This window comes from Xenia sp. Carnegie-2017, unplaced genomic scaffold, assembly GCF_021976095.1.
Source record: "Xenia sp. Carnegie-2017 unplaced genomic scaffold, XeniaSp_v1 HiC_scaffold_20, whole genome shotgun sequence".
NCBI classification, from domain to species: domain Eukaryota; kingdom Metazoa; phylum Cnidaria; class Anthozoa; order Malacalcyonacea; family Xeniidae; genus Xenia; species Xenia sp. Carnegie-2017.
This window is the reverse complement of record NW_025813483.1, coordinates 10021400-10039898: the sequence shown is the minus strand read 5'-3', so window position 1 is coordinate 10039898 and position 18499 is coordinate 10021400. Positions and strand designations below refer to the sequence as shown.

Below are 18499 nucleotides of genomic sequence, written 5' to 3'. Positions count from 1 at the left end.
CGGTGTTTCCTTGAAAGAAAAGATTTAGTATGCAATTTTATTTTGAATTTGAAATTATTCCCTTGTTCATGATATGAAGTTATTAACCAACAGAGCTACAAAAAAGTTGCTCACGAAGCGCGAGCCGAGCAGGGTTGAAAATACATGCTGATGTACAGGATTTCTTTGTTTGCTTCTACTAAATATAAACCGAATATTGGACTTTGTTTAACAACGTGGGCGCCGTTAAGGAAACAAGCACGCAGCGTGTCTACTGCTTCGTCACGACTCATGACATAGTTGCCTTGAACACCGCATTAATGAGGTTCAAATTGGAAAAATGACGTAATGCAGAAACATTTAAACACGCAGTACAAGCCGCGAAATCAATCAGTTAACGCGAAGAAAGAAGGACTACAACAGCCAATCAGAGTGATAAAAAACCTATTGTTACAAATCGCTGTGTCGTAAAATGCAAAACGAAACGATGAAAGGCAATGAACAAGAATTTAATTCAGATGATTTGGACGAAATTTTGGAAATACGAATGAATAAAATCCGAGCACGTCGTTCTCAAAACCTGGAAGACGACGATGATGCTGACGTTACAGGAACACCAGGTATATGACATAAACATATATTTGAATTTTTATCTTGACGGCTATGTTTACAATAGGATATTGAGCTTTTTTGTCAAGTTTAAATGTTGCTCGATCAGGGCAATTTTAACTTTTCAACGCACAGTAATAATTTGAATTGTTGAAGTATAGCGAAGGTAAAAAACATTAACAAGCTACGATCGGTTACAGAGCAGCAATTTTTGTGACTTGTTTACTTGTCATATTTTCACTGCCAATAGTTGGTGAAGGCATAAAATATTTTCAAAGTGCTTTATTTTTAAAAATTGTACCAATCACATTGCAAATGACCTTAGTTGCGGATACATAAGGTCAATAAAATTTGCCAAGTCAAAGCTTGCTCTATATCTCAAAACTTTCGCTTCAGAAATTAATTCATCGATTTAAATATGCCGGATAAGTATAAATTATCATCGGAATCACAAAGCAGTGATTATCAAAAACCAGCATTATAATACATTCTTTCACAATAACTCGATGAAAGATCAGTTCTTTCAGTTTCATTGGTAAACTCATCGACACCTAGTACCCACAATCAAACCATAATCCCAAATTTTGTTGCAACTTTTAAATCGCAGTCCATTAAGAGTCGTTCAAAATAATTTACAACTTTTTTCCCCCACAGTTCTAACGCAGCGACTCCAAAGAGAAGCGACGACAAGGGCGAAACGGGCTCAGAAAATGCAAGAAGCCTACCATCGTTCCATGGGCTTAGCCAGCTACACGCCTCAAACAACTTCGTACTCGAGAGTCATCAAGGACAATGGTCTTAACCACTGGACTCTAAAAAGGAAATAAATATATTTAATTGAAAATATATATATATATATTGCAGGGAAATGAATATGACAGAGAGAATCAACATATTTTTTACTCGAAGTCCGCCCGATCCAAAATTGGAACCAATATTTATTTTGTTTTTAATAAAATGTTAGAATTATTTAAATTTAGCCAAGGTTTTGGGTTAAGGTCGAGTTCTTTATGTGGCTATTTAAAAAGTTATGATCTCAATACAACTGTTATGAGCCATTAAGCATTATAAACAACTTCATTGGTTTGTAATGCAAGGATCGGCAGTGCAATGAAACTCTTTTGACATCGAGAAAAATAAATGAAAGTCAGAAATATGTAATACGATAATTAGACATATGACGTAAAATAGACTCGGGAATGTTATTATATGACTAATATCATTGACATATTACTGTACTATATCTATCTTATTATGTGAAAGTTTTCAAAGTTTTTTGCCTCGTAAGAAAAGTTACGTAAGTTGTAAAAATTTGTCGTTGTAAAATAGCAAGCAAAATCAATAAATTATTAATATTGTAAACCTGTTCCCATACTCTCTCTGTTTTGGGGGCAGTAAATGATAGCCTGAGAAAGAGGTGGTAATATTTATACCTTTACATCTTAGGGTAAACAGCACGCTTTGTATAGTCCAACAGGATTGGCCCAATCTTAGTCACGTGAGTAGAAGAATCTAAATATACCAAATAATGGCGATAATTCAACAAATGAGTTAAGCCAAATACCATAAATTTGTTACCTATCATATCCGTTGAACGAAAACTTTCCAAAGAGATGAAACTATCTTGTGATGTACTGTCTAGGAGGGGAAAAAGCAAATATTCCATATTCGATAGCGTGGAAAATCATAACGTCTAGAAACGTGTACTCACCAGTAAGACTTCCGAGCAAAGGAAAATCTGAAAGCTGTTGTTGAGTTATCAAGTCGAGGAAATACTAGTGCAAGAATTAAGAATAAACGAAGTCAACGCACTGATCCCTAATCCTAAAAACATAGCACCATAGCATGTTCATTCCTAATCCTAAGCTCATGGTACAGTCAAAAACTCTAAACATAAAGCATGCATGGTCATCCTTAACCCTAAACACAAAATGTGCTCCATTAGTAGGCATCTGTTTTGCTTTAGCTTACCAAAATGATTTGAGTATCAGATCCAAGAACACCCGACAAATCAAAAACATCATCCAGATACTGTAACGAAACTTTACTTCATACATACATAAACTGTGGCAAATTCAATCGCTAATAAATAAAGTAAGTGTACCTGCCTAGAGAATTCTCGTGGAACCAATGTTCTTTGTTTCCTGTTTGCAAACAAACACAAATCAACTCTTAGCATATTAGCAAATTTCCTACGCATGCTCAAACATTCAAGATGCTTGTTTTAAGATTCACGCATCGCTACCATTAGATGTTGAAATAAAGTTAAATGAAACTCTAAGCAAACAGCAGTACATTTATATATAGGGTCTGATGAGGGGAAGAGGGAGCAGTGTTAGTATATTCCTCATATGCCAAGAGTGACAAGAAAGACTGGCGACAAAGGTGATAATATATTCGTTATTGACTACAGTGTGTATAAAAAAAAGCTAAAGCAACTTTTACGCACTCTAATTAGAATGTATAACGAATTTGAAAAATTCTCCCACTTTTGTAACAATACCCGGATGGAAAACGTCCTGCAATGCCGACACAGGAAAATTTAAAAAATTACTTGCACGAAATACTTTTGTATTAAAAACCAGTTTCCACGGGCCTTTAATTGTATATCGCAAAAAAATTTTTCGAAAATAAAGAGTGGATTTAGAATGCTGGTGTATAAAAACATGAAGCAGATTACAGGGCGATCTGTATTCTGTAAAGTACACAACCATATGGAGACTTTACAAGCAAACACCAACAGTGACGTGCGAACGCGCTTTTTTCAATAGTTATCGATGAAAAAATTTGGCAGGAAATAATCATTTTTGAAACTTGCTGTCAGGAAGAGAAATCCTTTATCCAGGCTTGTATGTAGACGTCGGCATAAAAACTTTCACATGCCATGTTTTGTTGCAGTAAGTGCAAAACAAGCAAACACGACTCGAATAAAAATCGTCCAGTCGAAATTGCATATTTCCACAATTCCACTAATGAGAACTCGTATTGTTCTTTGATTCAATTTTTTAAACACAAATTTATGTATATGTAAGTGTGTGCATGAAAATTGAAGCTGTGTCGTACCTAAATCTCCAATCCAAATAATTTAAGTTTAGTTTTATTTGCTTACTTTTACAATAAAAATCACAGTCTGATGACGCATTAAACATTAACGACCTGATCAATGGTTGCCAGCGGTATATACTTTCACTTATACGTATATGACGTTCTTGTAAGCCAGGAGTAACAAATGGCTATCATATTTTTCATCACAACAGGATGATTTTCAGTAACTCACTCACTCACCACGGCAAATTAGAATCAGTTGTTGAACTGCGTAGCGAAATAGCGTAGTAACAAACGAATGTCTTCAAAGTGATTTCAAGAAATACGCTACAAAAAAATACGAAATATAAAGACATGAAGAGTTTGCTAAGACTATAGATTTGTAAAGCACAATTAACTTTTTGAATAGTTTCTAAATTTCTTATAAGTGAACCATAATGTATGTACATTTGAAATTCACGTGCTATACAAAGAACATTCAAGAAATCAATTAAACCATCACAATCCTTCCAATACACAGAATGCAAAATTGATGAATTAACAAACCTGTGAATGTAAGATAAGAACAGCGAGTCGCTCTGTAAATAAAATATTTTTCCACGGTCAAAAAAATGGCAATCACATAAACTTTGGCAGGTCAACAGCAAATTCTGATAAGATATTGGACAAAAAAGGTGAAAATCCTGATATGGCTAAACTGCAATGAAGCAATCTTGAATCTTTGCTAGCAAGCAGAGTAAGTGAACTCAACGATGTGTCGTTGGAGACCAAAACTAACCTTCCAGTTCCTTCTTGTTGCCAAAATGTCACAGAGGAATTTACCCTATGGTGGAAAAAATCCATAAATAATAAAACTACATAGCATACATACATATTTGTTTCAAAACAAAAAATATATGACAAAATATGAAAGGCAAGCATGGAAAGAGATCAGTGGATAACCATTCTTCAGGATGACTGCTATAGCAGAAACGAAAAATCTTGCATGTTATCATAACATAAAGTAGGACGGACTTTTGTCATTTGACAAGGATTTTTCTCATTAATTTTAGAGTAAAGATTTAACGACCTTCTGTACGACTGCATTTGGAATTTTATTAAATGAGCTCTCTGGACAATTTATAATAATACTCATTAATCAGCAAAAATTAAACGGCTAACCTTATATGGGGGTGTGACGAGCGTTTTCGATTCAAAGTCGAAGGTTGACACATATGCCTGAAAAAGCCAACGCAGTATTCTCAACGTGAGACTGGACAAGGCAAGTTGCATCGAACATAACACCAGACAAACATTGTAAATACCTCAACGGACTTTGGCAAAGGGTTGAACTGTTTCGACTTGGCAAGACCAACCAACTTAATCCTGTATTGGAAAGTTAAATACTGATTTTCAATAGACAACATGACGAGTGTAAGTTGTGAAACGCATCAAAGCATAATTGCATTACCTTCCTAAGTCTGACAATTTTAAGGGCTTTGTCCTCCAAGGTATAACTTGTTGAGAACCACTGCAGAAAAATATAAAAACAACGTGAATTATTTACCAATTTTGAAAGTTTGATGTCAAGGGACATTAAAAATTATATACAGATACAAATATCAAGAGATGGCGATGATGAAGTCGAGAGATGGTGAAATAAATGTTGAAAAAAGGCAAAAGTTATTGTCGATGAGAAGACTGTTTTACAATCATAAATACACTTTAAGTTAATCAATGACAATGTGCACAAGTAAGTGATTGGAATCAGGGAGTATCGTTACATATTTGAACAGGTAGATCGTTAAGGTCTAGTGCAGAACTAAGAAGGACAGTCGGGGTGAGGATCGGTGTTGACTGAAGTTTCGACAACCTTATGTGTTGAGGAAACACATTAAAAATGCCGACCTGGACCACGTGAGAAATAACATGGACATGTAAGTATAGCACACTGAAAGTTTGATCAGCAATATCATGAAGTATGCTTTATTGTTCAAAGACTCGATATAGCTAACATGACAGGTTTGGTAGCAGTTTCTGTAATTATTCCCTTCGATATAGAAAACAAGCACATACTTCAGCCTCATGTTTCACAACAAAAGTACCAAAGTTGAAACCTTGCAATATAGTTATTCCTTACCGACAGTTACCCGGGACAAACAGCCAAAGTGATGTGATCATGGAGACGACTTTCCTATGTGGTAAAAGCAAAGGAATAGATAAGATTGTTTACAAGTCAAATCAAACAATAGTATTCAATTAAGTAACCTACAATACGAAACTCTTAATTGTTTTAAATGCATTACACCTGTAATGGAGTTTCTAAACTCTTACTTTACTTGCATTTATTTCCACAATATCGATTACATGCAAGACAGCTTTGCTTAGTAACAGCATTTGATGAGCGTCCATAAACAATAAGATGAAATACATGCAGTTTTGGTATCGTAAAAAATGAAAAGAAACACGATTCTAAGATTCGCAAAACATAAGTGCATATCTGACCATAAATAGTCTCATTTACACAACCCAAAGGGTTATATAGTAATTACAGGGAAGTCTGTAGACTCATGACATTAATACATGCATTATCTACAGAGAAGTCTGTAGACTCATGACATTAACACATGCATTATCTACAGAGAAGTCTGTAGACTCATGACATTAATACATACATTATCTACAGAGAAGTCTGTAGACTCATGACATTAATACATGCATTATCTACAGAGAAGTCTGTAGACTCATGACATTAATACATGCATTATCTACAGAGAAGTCTGTAAACTCATGACATTAACACATGCATTATCTACAGAGACGTCTGTAGACTCATGACATTAATACATGCATTATCTACAGAGAAGTCTGTAGACTCATGACATTAATACATGCATTATCTACAGGGAAGTCTGTAGACTCATGACATTAACACATGCATTATCTACAGAGAAGTCTGTAGACTCATGACATTAATACATGCATTATCTACAGGGGAGGTCTATTTACCCCCATGACAATAATGCATGTTATCAACGAGGAAGTCTGCAGATTCATGACATCAATACATGCACTATATACAGGGGAGGTCTATAGACCCATGGCAATAATGCAAGCATTTTGTACAAAGCAAACGCTTGAAAATTTCGGAAAAAAATTAAAACAGATAGACATCGCTCTCGTTCCAGGCTGCAATGAAAACTTCCTGATTTCTAGATTGATTTAACGTACCTTTGATGGGCCGGTTCTGCTTGTACAACGAGACAGCGGCCAGTAAAAAGAGCAAAAAGAAGATGTACGAGATATTTGTCGTGTTTCAAAAGACGAAGCACGCCTCCACCTGAAATGAGTAAAAAACCAAAATCAACTCCCTAAAAAGTGCATTTAGAAATTTGACAAAAAAAATTGAATTGGGTAGAGATAGGTAAATGAAAACGACATGGCGCACCTGGTCCATCAGATGTATGACAACCCAACTGCTGTGCATAGCATTGAAGACTCGATTTTTTCATCCTGGTTAAATAAATCAAAAACTTAAGGGCGGCGACTATCTATTAATTCGCAAACAAAATCATCCAGAAAACTGGGATTATTAAAATCAGCAATACAAGACTTAGACTTTTGAGAGTTCAAATAGAAACGATTAAACAGCATTAAAGAACCTACGATTACACATAGTGCATGCAAGTCTGTCTGGTGAAAAAAGTGACAAGAGGCGCAAGCCACTTATCCACATGTGCCAGTCCCATGAGGGAGAAAATCATAGAGTTGGTTCCTGTAAACTCAGCATTAATTTCATTCAACCTTTTCTCAGCTGAAAAAATTAACTTCAAGTTAAATTTTTAAGCAGGCGACTACCTGTGACCTTCAACCCGCAACTCGCAAACTTAGACATACTCATTGCATGTCCATAAGAACTATTAAATAACCTCAAGACAAACGAATAATTAAAGATCTCAAAGACATTCCATCCACTTAATGAGTAAAATAGACACCCTAAAGTTCAAAACTGTATACACAAATGACAATCTACGCAGTGAAACCTTTATGTTAGGACACATACCTTTTGTCACCAGTTCCGTAACCAAAAGAATCACTTGAAGAAGCTACGTGACAAACATCCTTGTAAACAACTTGATATTTTGGGGAAGTAAAAGGAGCAAAAATTTTTGAAAGTTCTTCACTATCTTTGACACGCGACGAAGCAGACATTGTTGCAGAAAGTCCGTCGTCACCAAAATTGCTTGCGTTACTGCTCTGAGATTCAATCGTTGATTCACGACGATGAAAGCGACTCGGGATGTCCTCGGCAACCGAAGCTAAATCCCCAACGCTACCACGGTGAAGCACAGGTTCCGGCGGGGAAACTGCTAACGGCGAAGTCGGTTTTTTCAAACATTGGCTTGTCGTTGAATCATCAGTGCCCTCACCCCAGCTAAGCGTAATATTACTGAAAGAGCTTGACTCGTTCGAATCTAAATCAGCGAGATTCATCTCTCCCATTAAATCTTTATTGGTGCTGTGATAGAAATAACATATGTCATAACATATAATATACGCCTGAATGCAGGCTACAACTCGTAAGCATTAACAATGGTGGGAATAGAAAAGAATGATGTGGTCGATTCAAGAGGCTTAAGGTAGGGTTCAATCAGGACAAGCAAGGCAAGCTTGAACGTAAAAATTAACATTCTACATCCCATTTTAACTCATCCGGTACTCATTTAATCTTACATTCAATGCCAAAAGATATAAAGTCTAACTGCAGCAAGAGCCTCTGCGAAAATTTCATGCAGTTGATTTATAATCTTATGGCGTTCTTATCCTCGCAAGTGACAGGTCCAAGTAACATGAACCGAAGAGAGAGATGTAATACTGAAAAGAATTATGTCTCTCCTCTGCCCACCTTTTTTTCCGGCCTCTGTGCACTGTACTGTTCTATCAAATCAACGAAGCTTACCCCAAGTACAAAAAAAGCTATCAAGATTTAACGAATCATAAATCTTACATGAGAGAGAATGGTGTTTGAATGAAGCAATGCTTCTTATGTTGAGATTGTATTTCGCCATCAGACGAGTTTTCATCCAAGTAAGATGGAAACGATTCACTGCTGATGTCGCTCAAATCACTGCCTTTAAACTATATAAGCAAAAGTCGATCTTTTTTTGCATATTGAACATGTTAACATGGTATAATGTCTAGTTTGCGTTGAAAATTTATCAAAAAAATGAGTAAAACAGATACGGAAAATGCTACGGGAAAAAGCGTTTCCTACGTTTGTAAAATTTATATTGAAAAATGTGCAATAAATGAGCAGGAGATGTTCATATCTCAAGGGCATTATTTAGTGTGCGAAGCAAGTGGATTTTTCGGTTTTCAACTTCCTTTAAGCTTCATGATCATTCCTTGTTGAGTAGTGTTTTATTTAATAACATTCTTTCATTAAAATACAGTCAAAGTTATGACAATAAAGCTTCCGTTTTTATGAACGTAAGTTTATAACAGAGGTTGAACAAGATAAAAAGGGCTACAGTATCTATGATGCTGTAAATCCCTTAAAAATACCAGTTATACCACTTCTTGCTGAGATAGAAAAACGAGTATCTAATTGTCTAAGGTACATAATTGGAAATGTACACCTCTCTTTGCTCATTTCAATTCAATTTAAACGTGTTTAGCTCCCAGTCCTACCTTGGAATCCATCGACAAGCCGATCCTTGCATCAGAGTTGTACCTTTTCATAAATAAAAAAATAAGAAGAACTTCAACAAGATTGACACGAGATTGATTGGCATGACGTCATGACGTGAAATAAGAAAATTTCTACCTCGTTATGAGGTGGGTGTTAAATACCTCCCCCACCCCCCAACGTCCTTCTAAGTTCAACTTATTGTAAACACTGAGAAAAATAAGTCGCTGTGCTCTATGCAACTCACATTTCAATATCTGAGCGAAAATTCATTGTGAAACTACCACCAATCGCCAATGTTGAAGAAAAAGGATCTAAAGATAAAAACGAAAGAAATATTTTAAATTTTCCTTTACGAAAATGAAAATTCATTTAAGACCATTACACTTTATGAAAGTTAGGAATATTCCTTATCGCAATGCTGCAGTGGGAGACAAAACATTTTAAATAAACGCTAGACAGATTTAAGTAGCATCCTATATGTAATTGTAGTTGTAAAATGTAATTTCCCTATCATAGTTTCTATAAAAAATTCATTTCAAAAAACCCAAACAGTACATAAATAATATATATACGTATATGTATATGCATAAATAAACGCAGGTTACCTAACAAAGGAGTTTCTTCATTGATGAGAGAAAACACTTCGTAAGGTTGATAAAAATGCTGAAACAAACACGAATGAAAAAGAACTCTCAACTCCCACCATAATTCGCATGTGAGTGTACATAAATAGTAATACAGTAGAAAGTTTCAAATATCATAAGCCATCATTAAGTTTCCACAATTTGCTTGAGTTGCTTCTTACGTACACTTTAACCAACACAATATTAAATGAAGATATGATCCAGCAAAGTGCGAAGATCATATCTTCATTTAATTTCAAACACCGAACTGCATATAACATTCTTTCAACGCAATATTATGACTCAATGTTTATTACAATTGTCAACCATTTTAAAGGTTGCGTTTTACAATGTAGGCAAAGTTTAAATGACTCTGTGTCTAGGGCAATCGACCTCACCTGATGTATTCTTTGTAACGACGCCAATCCCTCAGTCGCACGATATCCACACAAACCATGTAGATCCCTACATGAAATGAGAGAACCTGGCTATATTAGCGAATGACTAATAAACATTCAGTCCCAGTCTACTCGTGTGAAATAAAACGGGATTTAAAATGTTACGTAACATCATCCAAGGCAAGTTCAAGGAATGATGTTGAACAAATCTTTCTATTAACCTCATTAATCATATTATTCTGTTCGCTTGTCTTTTGGAAATTTGGTCATTAAAGCGGATGGCTTGAACCTGCGATTATCGTTACATGCTTGTAGATGCAGATCGTTCGTGTTAGTGCAGTCCTGGGAAGGAGAGTTGGTTTTGGTGTAGACACTTCAAAACATGTAATTTCGTGATTACGAATACTTTACCTCAAGATCAGCTGATGTCTGTTTGTATCACGCAGTAGACGATCAACAATTTCCTAGGAAACCATTAAAATACGTAGTTACTGAAAGCGCACATGTGGTTAACTTTTAGAAAGTTTCGCCACAGTCTATTCAATGATTATGCAGCATTGATCTACTTTACGGCAAGGTCTCACAAATAAATAATTTAGCAATAAACCAATTACGAGCAATCTTTGGCAGCTTTCAAAATTGTATAACAATTCGCGTAAATCATTGAGCTAAATACAAGTGGAAAGCCCTCAAAAGGCAAAATCGAAGCCAGCAATTCAATCTTTTCTCGCACAGCCAAAGAAAGATTCTTTATGACTGTGAGTTAAATGCGTGACATAACCCTTAAACGAAATTGTCCGGAAGTAAAATTTGGCTTCCTGCATGTTATAGACATGTTTATCCTGGGATAAACTTCTATGTACGGAGCTACATATTTAGATCAATGACGTTCAAAGTACATAATAACAATCACACCAAACTTTATACAACGTACGTCATGTATTTGTCCACCATTAGAAAGCTGATAGCCAGAAGTATCCCTTCCATTTGACACGAACGTGGGCATTTCGTTTAAATGCCCACTCATTGATGACAAATCTAACCAAATAATTGGCAACATTTGCAAAGGCGGACCATACTATACATGTTAAATTACTTAATTACTAATTGCAACATACGTAAATTCGTTTCATTAAGTTTTAATAGATCGATTCAAAAAATATTAAACACATTATATATTGATTTCATCCAGAATATTCGAAACGTTCATTTACTTTCATACCTTTAGATTTTTTGTTGTTAGTCAGATTGGTAGTTGTCAACACACTAATAGCTACGTTAGCTTCTTCCAACATGGCTTCGATTGTTTCAGCACTCAGACTATGGAAGTTTTTACCAGCATTCTAAAATGAAACAAAGTTATTTTTGTATAATCAAGGTAATTGGTTGTAGCAGGGTGGAAATTGTAGAAGAAACTTTGCACCACCCCTTACACTTCTGCTTCATCTTGGCTCTTTAAAGTAAATGGAGAAAAATCAATATCTATGATGATGATTTTGTTGACACTGTTTATAAACAACAATGGGTTAATCTAATGATCCCTTTAAGAAAACTCTCAGAATGCCATTATCTTTTACTCTTAGTATGGTCACAATTCTATGGGAAAAAATTTGTTGGATCGATTCACTCTCCCCAATGCAATGAATTAATCACAAGTTACGTATAAAATCAAGCAAATTTTCCAACCTGTGAAACGTCAACATTGTCTGAATTCCTCTCGTGGAAGGCATTGCAATCTACCGCCAAAATAAAATATACTGTCATTTAAACTGCCTCCCACTTAAGTTAAAGGATACTGGCTAATGTTCAATGCTTCTCTGTGAAGTAAGTCCCACCTCCTCACTCTGAAACTTCAGACGAAAAATACCATTGTTTCTAGACCGTACCATGGCATTACAAATCCTAATACTTCAAGACAATGGGCATTATAACCTCCACTACTTCAGCACACCAAGGATTACAAATTTTACCACTAGAGGTCAACAACCACTTTGGGCTACCCGGCATTAAAAACTGTACTACCTCACGATACCTGGACACCAAGCATTTCGAACTCAACAACTTCAAGACAACGGGTATCACAACACCAGTCGAATGATTAAAAAAACCTTGTTTAAATGTTGCATAATAATCAATTAACATTGAGTTACCTTTAACATATTTTATATCTGCCAGTCTTCGTTTGAGCTCATTAAAAAATATAGATTGGTTGGAAGCTTTGAAATGCCTTGAAACCTGAAGTTAACACAACAACGATATTGACAAACTTTATAATAAAAAGAGTAAATAATTTTCCAAAGAAGCAAGATTATTTAATTCTTTCTTATCTTGTATTTTTTATAGTTAGCACCATAAAAAAAATTAAAACAGTCGTCATTTCAAAAGCTTAACGTTAAAATACCTTGGAAAACTCGTGAATGAACACGTCCATATTTTCCACTATCTTTCTAAAAAACAAAAAAAAACTAATATTTATCTATATAGTAATAACGTTGAGGAAAAACATCGGCTCAATATTGACGTCTTTTTGGCACAAATGCGTAGTAATTCAGTGAGTTTTCTTGTGCAGAGATATTACTTTGACTTTTGATGATATTCTTCGGGGAAATTCATCCTAAATGCTTAGCTAATGCTCAAACCATTCATTCACTTTCTGTGTGACGTTTTTCAGGGACACAGCATTTCAACAGCCTACGTAGCTAGAGCACAAACATTTCATCCACTTTTCGAGAGTCATGGACAAATGAGCCCACATAATACTTCATTTTTGCAAATATTGAATGATGAAGAAAAGAATATGTTACATGTTTGTAAATGTAGATCGTCCAGGTTGGTATAGTCCTGAGAAGGACTGTTTTGACTCTGAAGATGACTACCGCTAAGGTTGTCGAAACGTCAGTCAACAACAACAAAAACAGTCCTTCTCAGGACTATACCTACCTGGACGATCTACATTTACAAACATTTAACAATACTCCCAGGTTCAAACCATTTACTTTAAAAGAATATGTGTAAATCAATTTTTTAATTGTTCAAAGCCCACCCAATCCTTTCATGTTTTAAACGTTTCTTTTCTCAAGTACCAAATTAAAAAGTACACTTACTTCTTGCTGTTGCTGATATAGCACATACAAAAAGGCCGAACAAATCCTCTAGCCTCAATGTCATGTAATACAAAGTGGTGAACCTGTAAAAGAATATGACCATTGGTGAATTGATGGTAGCTATGGTACAAGCATGGTATAACACAGCAGCAATATTACCATGTTTCACCATGGTAGTATTTTTACTATCATGGTTCAAAAATGTTATTTTACAATCATGTTTTACCAAGGTGGTAGTTTTACCATCTTGGTTGAAATAATAGCAATATTATCCCCATCATGGTTCAGTAAGGTAGCAATATAAACATACGTAAGATTCAACATGGTAATAATTGATCATGGTAACCATTTCAGCATCATGATTTACATCAGTGGCAATTTTAAAATTAAGTACTTAATGATACCATTCCTGATCATAGAGGTATAAAGGGGACCATGATGGTTTATGATGTACTCAGAAAATTCCTTGTTCATGAAAACATTAGCTGCCAACAGATCAGTAAAAATACTTTTCTTACAAGAAATTTCATCAATCTTACAGTTCTACAGCAGAAAATATTTAAGAATAAGACATAAATACTTTATGTTCAGAGCATCTAAGAAGCAGGCCGTTTGCAATCATTTAAGTCCAAAAAACAGAAACATCTTCACATGTTTGTTGATTTTATTTGGACTCTATAAAGTCCTGCTTCAGGATCATTTTGAGAAAAGACCCGGCCAAATTGATCATTAACACCCAACTACTCACATAAGCAAATATATTTTCCGATCTTCACAAAATATCAACTGAGTATCATCAACAATTGAGAATGAAGCACTGCAAAATAAATCACAAATGATATCAAAGGTCATAGTATGTTGCCAATCCATTGCAAATTGCAATGCAGTTTTAACAGTTGTACAATTTGGCAAAGCATTATTGTAAATTGCAAAGCTCATTTACCACTTCTAAGTATAAGTAGTAAAACAACACTATGCACACATATTCACACACCATAGCCAAGTTAAAGTAAGTAGGTTATCACCATGTTATTTTAAAAGGTTAAGTACAAATAAAAAAGTCAATGTAGTAATTGATGTGCTCCATCTATATAGAATTCTCAACAAGAACTTATACAATTTTCACAAGCTCAGTTCAAATGGACAGCATTTGTCAAGTTAGATAGCCTCAAACAATGTTTAGTAGAATGCAATAAATGTAGTTAAATGTAGTTGAAAGTAGTGTAGTTGACAAAAATACTTCTACTCATTTTGGGCAAAAATATAATTTTTATTTTTTGATTTCTTTTTGCTTTTTTTTAAGCAAGCCCTTGCTTTTTTAAAACTAGAGAATGGTTCAATTTTCTTTTTAATAGCTACATAAACATAGGACAAAACATAAGAAAATACCAGTAGCGGATCCAGCATTTGTCAAAATAATTTATAGCTGCTCAATTCTAAATGCAAAGTACTTTCAGAAAAACCATATTGGTTTTGAGTTTCTAGAGAATATGATTTCCCCAATGGACTCTTTTGAGGGCTTACAACATGCTGCACTAATTTTGACGTACCCCAGATCCGCTACTGGAAAACACAATGACCACATACGTACTCAGCTTGAGTATGATAATCCACTGACATGACATACACAGAAAATGAATTCTGATCAAACATTTTGCCAGAATCTTCTGGAATAGTAAACTAAAAAACAGAAAGTTTTGAATTCAACATTGAACAATGAGTCTATGACAATGGATTACAATTAATTTGCAAGAATAGGCAAAGCAAGCAACGTGAAAAATGTGGGAAAGCAAGCAAGCTTCATTTTGTCATCAGAAAGCATAAGTGAATGAATGAATGAAAATGTTTATTTTGACACGCTGGCCTTGTCAACTGGGGTTGATTTCCACAAGGTGTGCTTTTGTTCCAAAACAATTACAAAATTTACTAAGAAATAAATTATCTACAGAAAAGAAGTTTAAATATTTACAGAGTTTAGTTTATTCCATCAGTTACATGTTAAACTAAATCATAAAATGCAAGCAGCAATTTTCTTTTGAAAAAGTGACACGCTTTTGCTATTTCTGATTTCTGCTGGAATTGAATTCTGGAATTGAAGTATGTCAAATAATAAGGAAGAATTTGATAAAATGAAAAAGTAATATAATTGCTAATGACATTCTCAATAGTCTGCAAATCGATGTGAAGCAGATAAAAAAAGGCTAATATGAGGTTTTTTATTTATATTGTATTTAATGCCATGGTGCCATGCCCCCCTGCACAGCTATTGATTTTTGGGGATACAGAAATTAATAGGGGGCATTAAATTTTGAATATGAGTTAAAAAATGTTACATTTACTAGTACTATTGTTTCTTCTGGGAATCATGCCACAAAGTAAAGAAAGTGGCATTTTTGAGATTCTTAGTTCAAAATTTTCCAGGGGAGCATGCCCCCAAAATCTCCTAGCACGACCATAACCTATAGCAGGGGTGGGCAACTTCTCCAGTCGGCGGGCTAGATTTAGGTAAATGAAGTTATTGGTGGGGCGGATTATTACATAAATAATATTCAATATCTTAATCACAGATATAGACGGATACAGTCAGGGGGCCAGTCAAAACCCCTTCAAGGGCCGGACCCAGCCCATATGTTACCCACCCCTGACCTATAGTCTCGGGGCCTTTGACCATCATTGCTAAGGTGCTATATTTTGGGGGCGCATTTCTAATGGCATTGACTGTCCCCAAAAAAATTCTTCCCACTAATATTATTGTTGAAGTTTAAGATGTTTACTTATTTGCAAACATTTAGTAATTAAATAATTTATATGATCGAATAACAAAATAACAGCAAATTTTGAATTTCTACTCCCTTAAATTAAATCAAAGTATTATCAATCCCCAAGTCTGAGATTGAATAAACACTAAAACAGCTCAACTTCATGTCCATGGAATTGAAGGCATGAAATTCATATAGTAAGAATCAATAACCCGACCGCAAGTTAGTATTTGTTACTGCACACACGTCTGTTCTTGTCCGTATTAAAAAAAGAAGATCATCCACATGCAAGTCAGATAGCTTTGCCAAACACACTTACAAGTGGCCGAGGACCTTCGTGTTCGGAGAATTCAACCATTATAATGAAGTCCAGCATGAAGAAGTTCTGCCATGGATTTTTGCCGCATTCCCTGTTGACTTTCAAGTGTTCTGGAACTTTTGAGTTAAGTTCTAAAGGTGGAGGACTAGTGGTCGTTGATGTTGCTTCTTCGCTGCTTGCAGTGGAAGACACATATGGAGATAAAAACATAGTAGACTGCACTTTCTCTATTAAACCAAATTGCATTTGGTAATCGATATCGAAAGCAGTAAGTCCTGAAAACGACCATAAATCTTCGACATGTACAAATAATTCAAATAAACTCCATGAGGCAGCGTATTGTCATTGTGAAACGTGAAAAAATGGTGCGGAGTAACGAGTATTCTTGCAACATACTAAGTTATTCCTTACTTTTCCATTTTTTGGATAGGGAATTGCATTACAAATATTATATTTCCTTTCTCTAAGGATACCCTCGTCAATTACATATACAAATTGCTTATCTGGTGAAACTAAAATTCAAGTAAAAGTAGCAAATACATGTTGACAAGCCGATACAGCAAAGATAATTCGCGAATTTAGGATTCTTTTTTATTTCCAGTTTGATGCAATGAGTTCTCATGAATTTGTTGAGGATGATGGGACGAGAGAAATCGATTTCCTTTATGGTGACCTGGAAGTAGATATCAACAAACAGGTCAGCTATGAAGAGGTATGAAAATATAAATACTGAAAATTCTGCAAAGAAGATATATTTCATTTTGAATATAATACTTTAATGACTATATGTCAGAAGCAACAATCGCAATAAAGGAACCTTACAATCATTTACAAATAGAGTCGCCCTATATGGACGAAAATTATTTTTTATTGCATACAATTTTCTTTATTCGCTTGTTTTTTTTGTCTTGAACAAGCATGGCAGTTTTTGTTTATTTAATTGTGGAGGTCACCCTGTCATCATATATGTAGGCTTAAATTTATATGTTTTAATTGGTCATAATTACAAATGATTAGTTTAAACCTGGGAATGCTATTTCATTTTCGTAAGTGTTCATGATCCAGGTTCAAGATCACTATAGCTAAGGATGACCAACATTAACTAACATGTTGATAGTTATTTTTAAATGTCAAGCAAAAATACTCAAATCTGAACCCACAACTTTTTCATACAGCAGTTTTATTTTCACATTGTGTATGTTTAGTTAAAAGAAAAGAGTCAGAAACAAGAAACAATGATTGGCAAACTACAAAAAGAGGTTGTTAATAGCATGCAAGGTTTTTAATTTTCAGGGGCAAAAATCCCAGGGCTGACACCTTCCCTCCCCACTTTTCAGAAAATCAATGATTTCAATACTATTACCACCCTAAAATATCCCCCACTTCTCAAAACAGATTTGCACCCTTGTTATTTTTCAAGTATGGTTTATTTCAACCTTATTTCCTGGCCTTTCTCCATTCCTTAAGTTTTGTGGAAACTGGGAAGGCACTTGAAACAAGAATGGTTGTTCTGGGGTTTTAGCTTTTAGGCCATACTATGAAAAATACATACCTATATTTGAGTGAATGATGCATTTTTGCAGTCTTTTTCCAGAACCAACAACTGAAGCTGATGAATGAAGTACTAAAAAATAACATATCATCACTTTTTCTAACGGCCCAAAATGAAATTGCTCGAAAAGATGCTGAAATCAAAAGACTGCAGGATGTTGAAGTCAGAAATCGTACTAGACTTAACAGAATGAATTCCACACATAATAGTGATATGCTATGATTTAGAAGGCTTACATTAGAACATTATTACATTAAAATACAGCTGTAAAAGGGATATCAGGTGATTTCCCAGTGGTGGACTCTTTACAAAATATAAGTTGCAAGAGGGTGTGTTTGGGGGTCAAGGTCATATGATTTTGTAAGTGGGTGTATAAAATGGTCGAACATGTGGTTGGATTTTTTGTCATTTGGCTCACTGTTTTCAAACTATGGGAGAGG

General features: G+C 34.9%; 3 protein-coding genes across 6 annotated transcripts; 2 read left to right on the top strand and 1 right to left on the bottom strand.

The window, feature by feature from the left end:
* Positions 1-359: 359 nt before the first annotated feature.
* Positions 360-1950, top strand: LOC124442333. Its single transcript, XM_046992834.1, has 2 exons — positions 360-599; positions 1243-1950. The coding sequence occupies exons 1-2, from the start codon at positions 452-454 to the stop codon at positions 1413-1415; spliced, it is 321 nt and encodes a 106-aa protein (XP_046848790.1). The 5' UTR covers positions 360-451; the 3' UTR covers positions 1416-1950.
* LOC124442323 (guanine nucleotide exchange protein smcr8b-like) lies at positions 601-17009 on the bottom strand. 3 transcript variants are annotated; one of them, XM_046992819.1, is made up of 31 exons: positions 16508-17009; positions 15021-15109; positions 14178-14246; positions 13430-13512; positions 12727-12772; positions 12476-12560; positions 12012-12061; positions 11548-11668; positions 11260-11363; positions 10737-10789; positions 10326-10392; positions 9910-9967; positions 9549-9615; positions 9304-9346; positions 8621-8751; positions 7676-8131; positions 7061-7125; positions 6844-6952; positions 5753-5806; positions 5084-5143; positions 4938-4998; positions 4795-4851; positions 4412-4456; positions 4180-4211; positions 3874-3960; positions 2693-2732; positions 2560-2619; positions 2300-2363; positions 2167-2226; positions 2022-2100; positions 601-1400 (listed from the first exon to the last, which is right to left on the bottom strand). In XM_046992819.1, exons 4-30 carry the CDS (start codon positions 13453-13455, stop codon positions 2024-2026), a joined length of 2178 nt encoding a protein of 725 aa, XP_046848775.1. In that variant the 5' UTR covers positions 13456-13512; positions 14178-14246; positions 15021-15109; positions 16508-17009; the 3' UTR covers positions 601-1400; positions 2022-2023. The 3 variants fall into 3 exon arrangements, with proteins under 3 accessions (XP_046848775.1, XP_046848774.1, XP_046848773.1); XM_046992818.1 differs by having other exon boundaries at positions 2022-2226; positions 14980-15109; XM_046992817.1 differs by having other exon boundaries at positions 2022-2226.
* Positions 17000-18467, top strand: LOC124442331. Of its 2 annotated transcripts, none has more exons than XM_046992832.1 (3): positions 17000-17219; positions 17713-17766; positions 18102-18467. In XM_046992832.1, the coding sequence occupies exons 1-3, from the start codon at positions 17118-17120 to the stop codon at positions 18279-18281; spliced, it is 336 nt and encodes a 111-aa protein (XP_046848788.1). In that variant the 5' UTR covers positions 17000-17117; the 3' UTR covers positions 18282-18467. The 2 variants fall into 2 exon arrangements, with proteins under 2 accessions (XP_046848788.1, XP_046848789.1); XM_046992833.1 differs by having other exon boundaries at positions 17040-17204.
* The last annotated feature ends 32 nt before the right edge of the window (positions 18468-18499 follow it).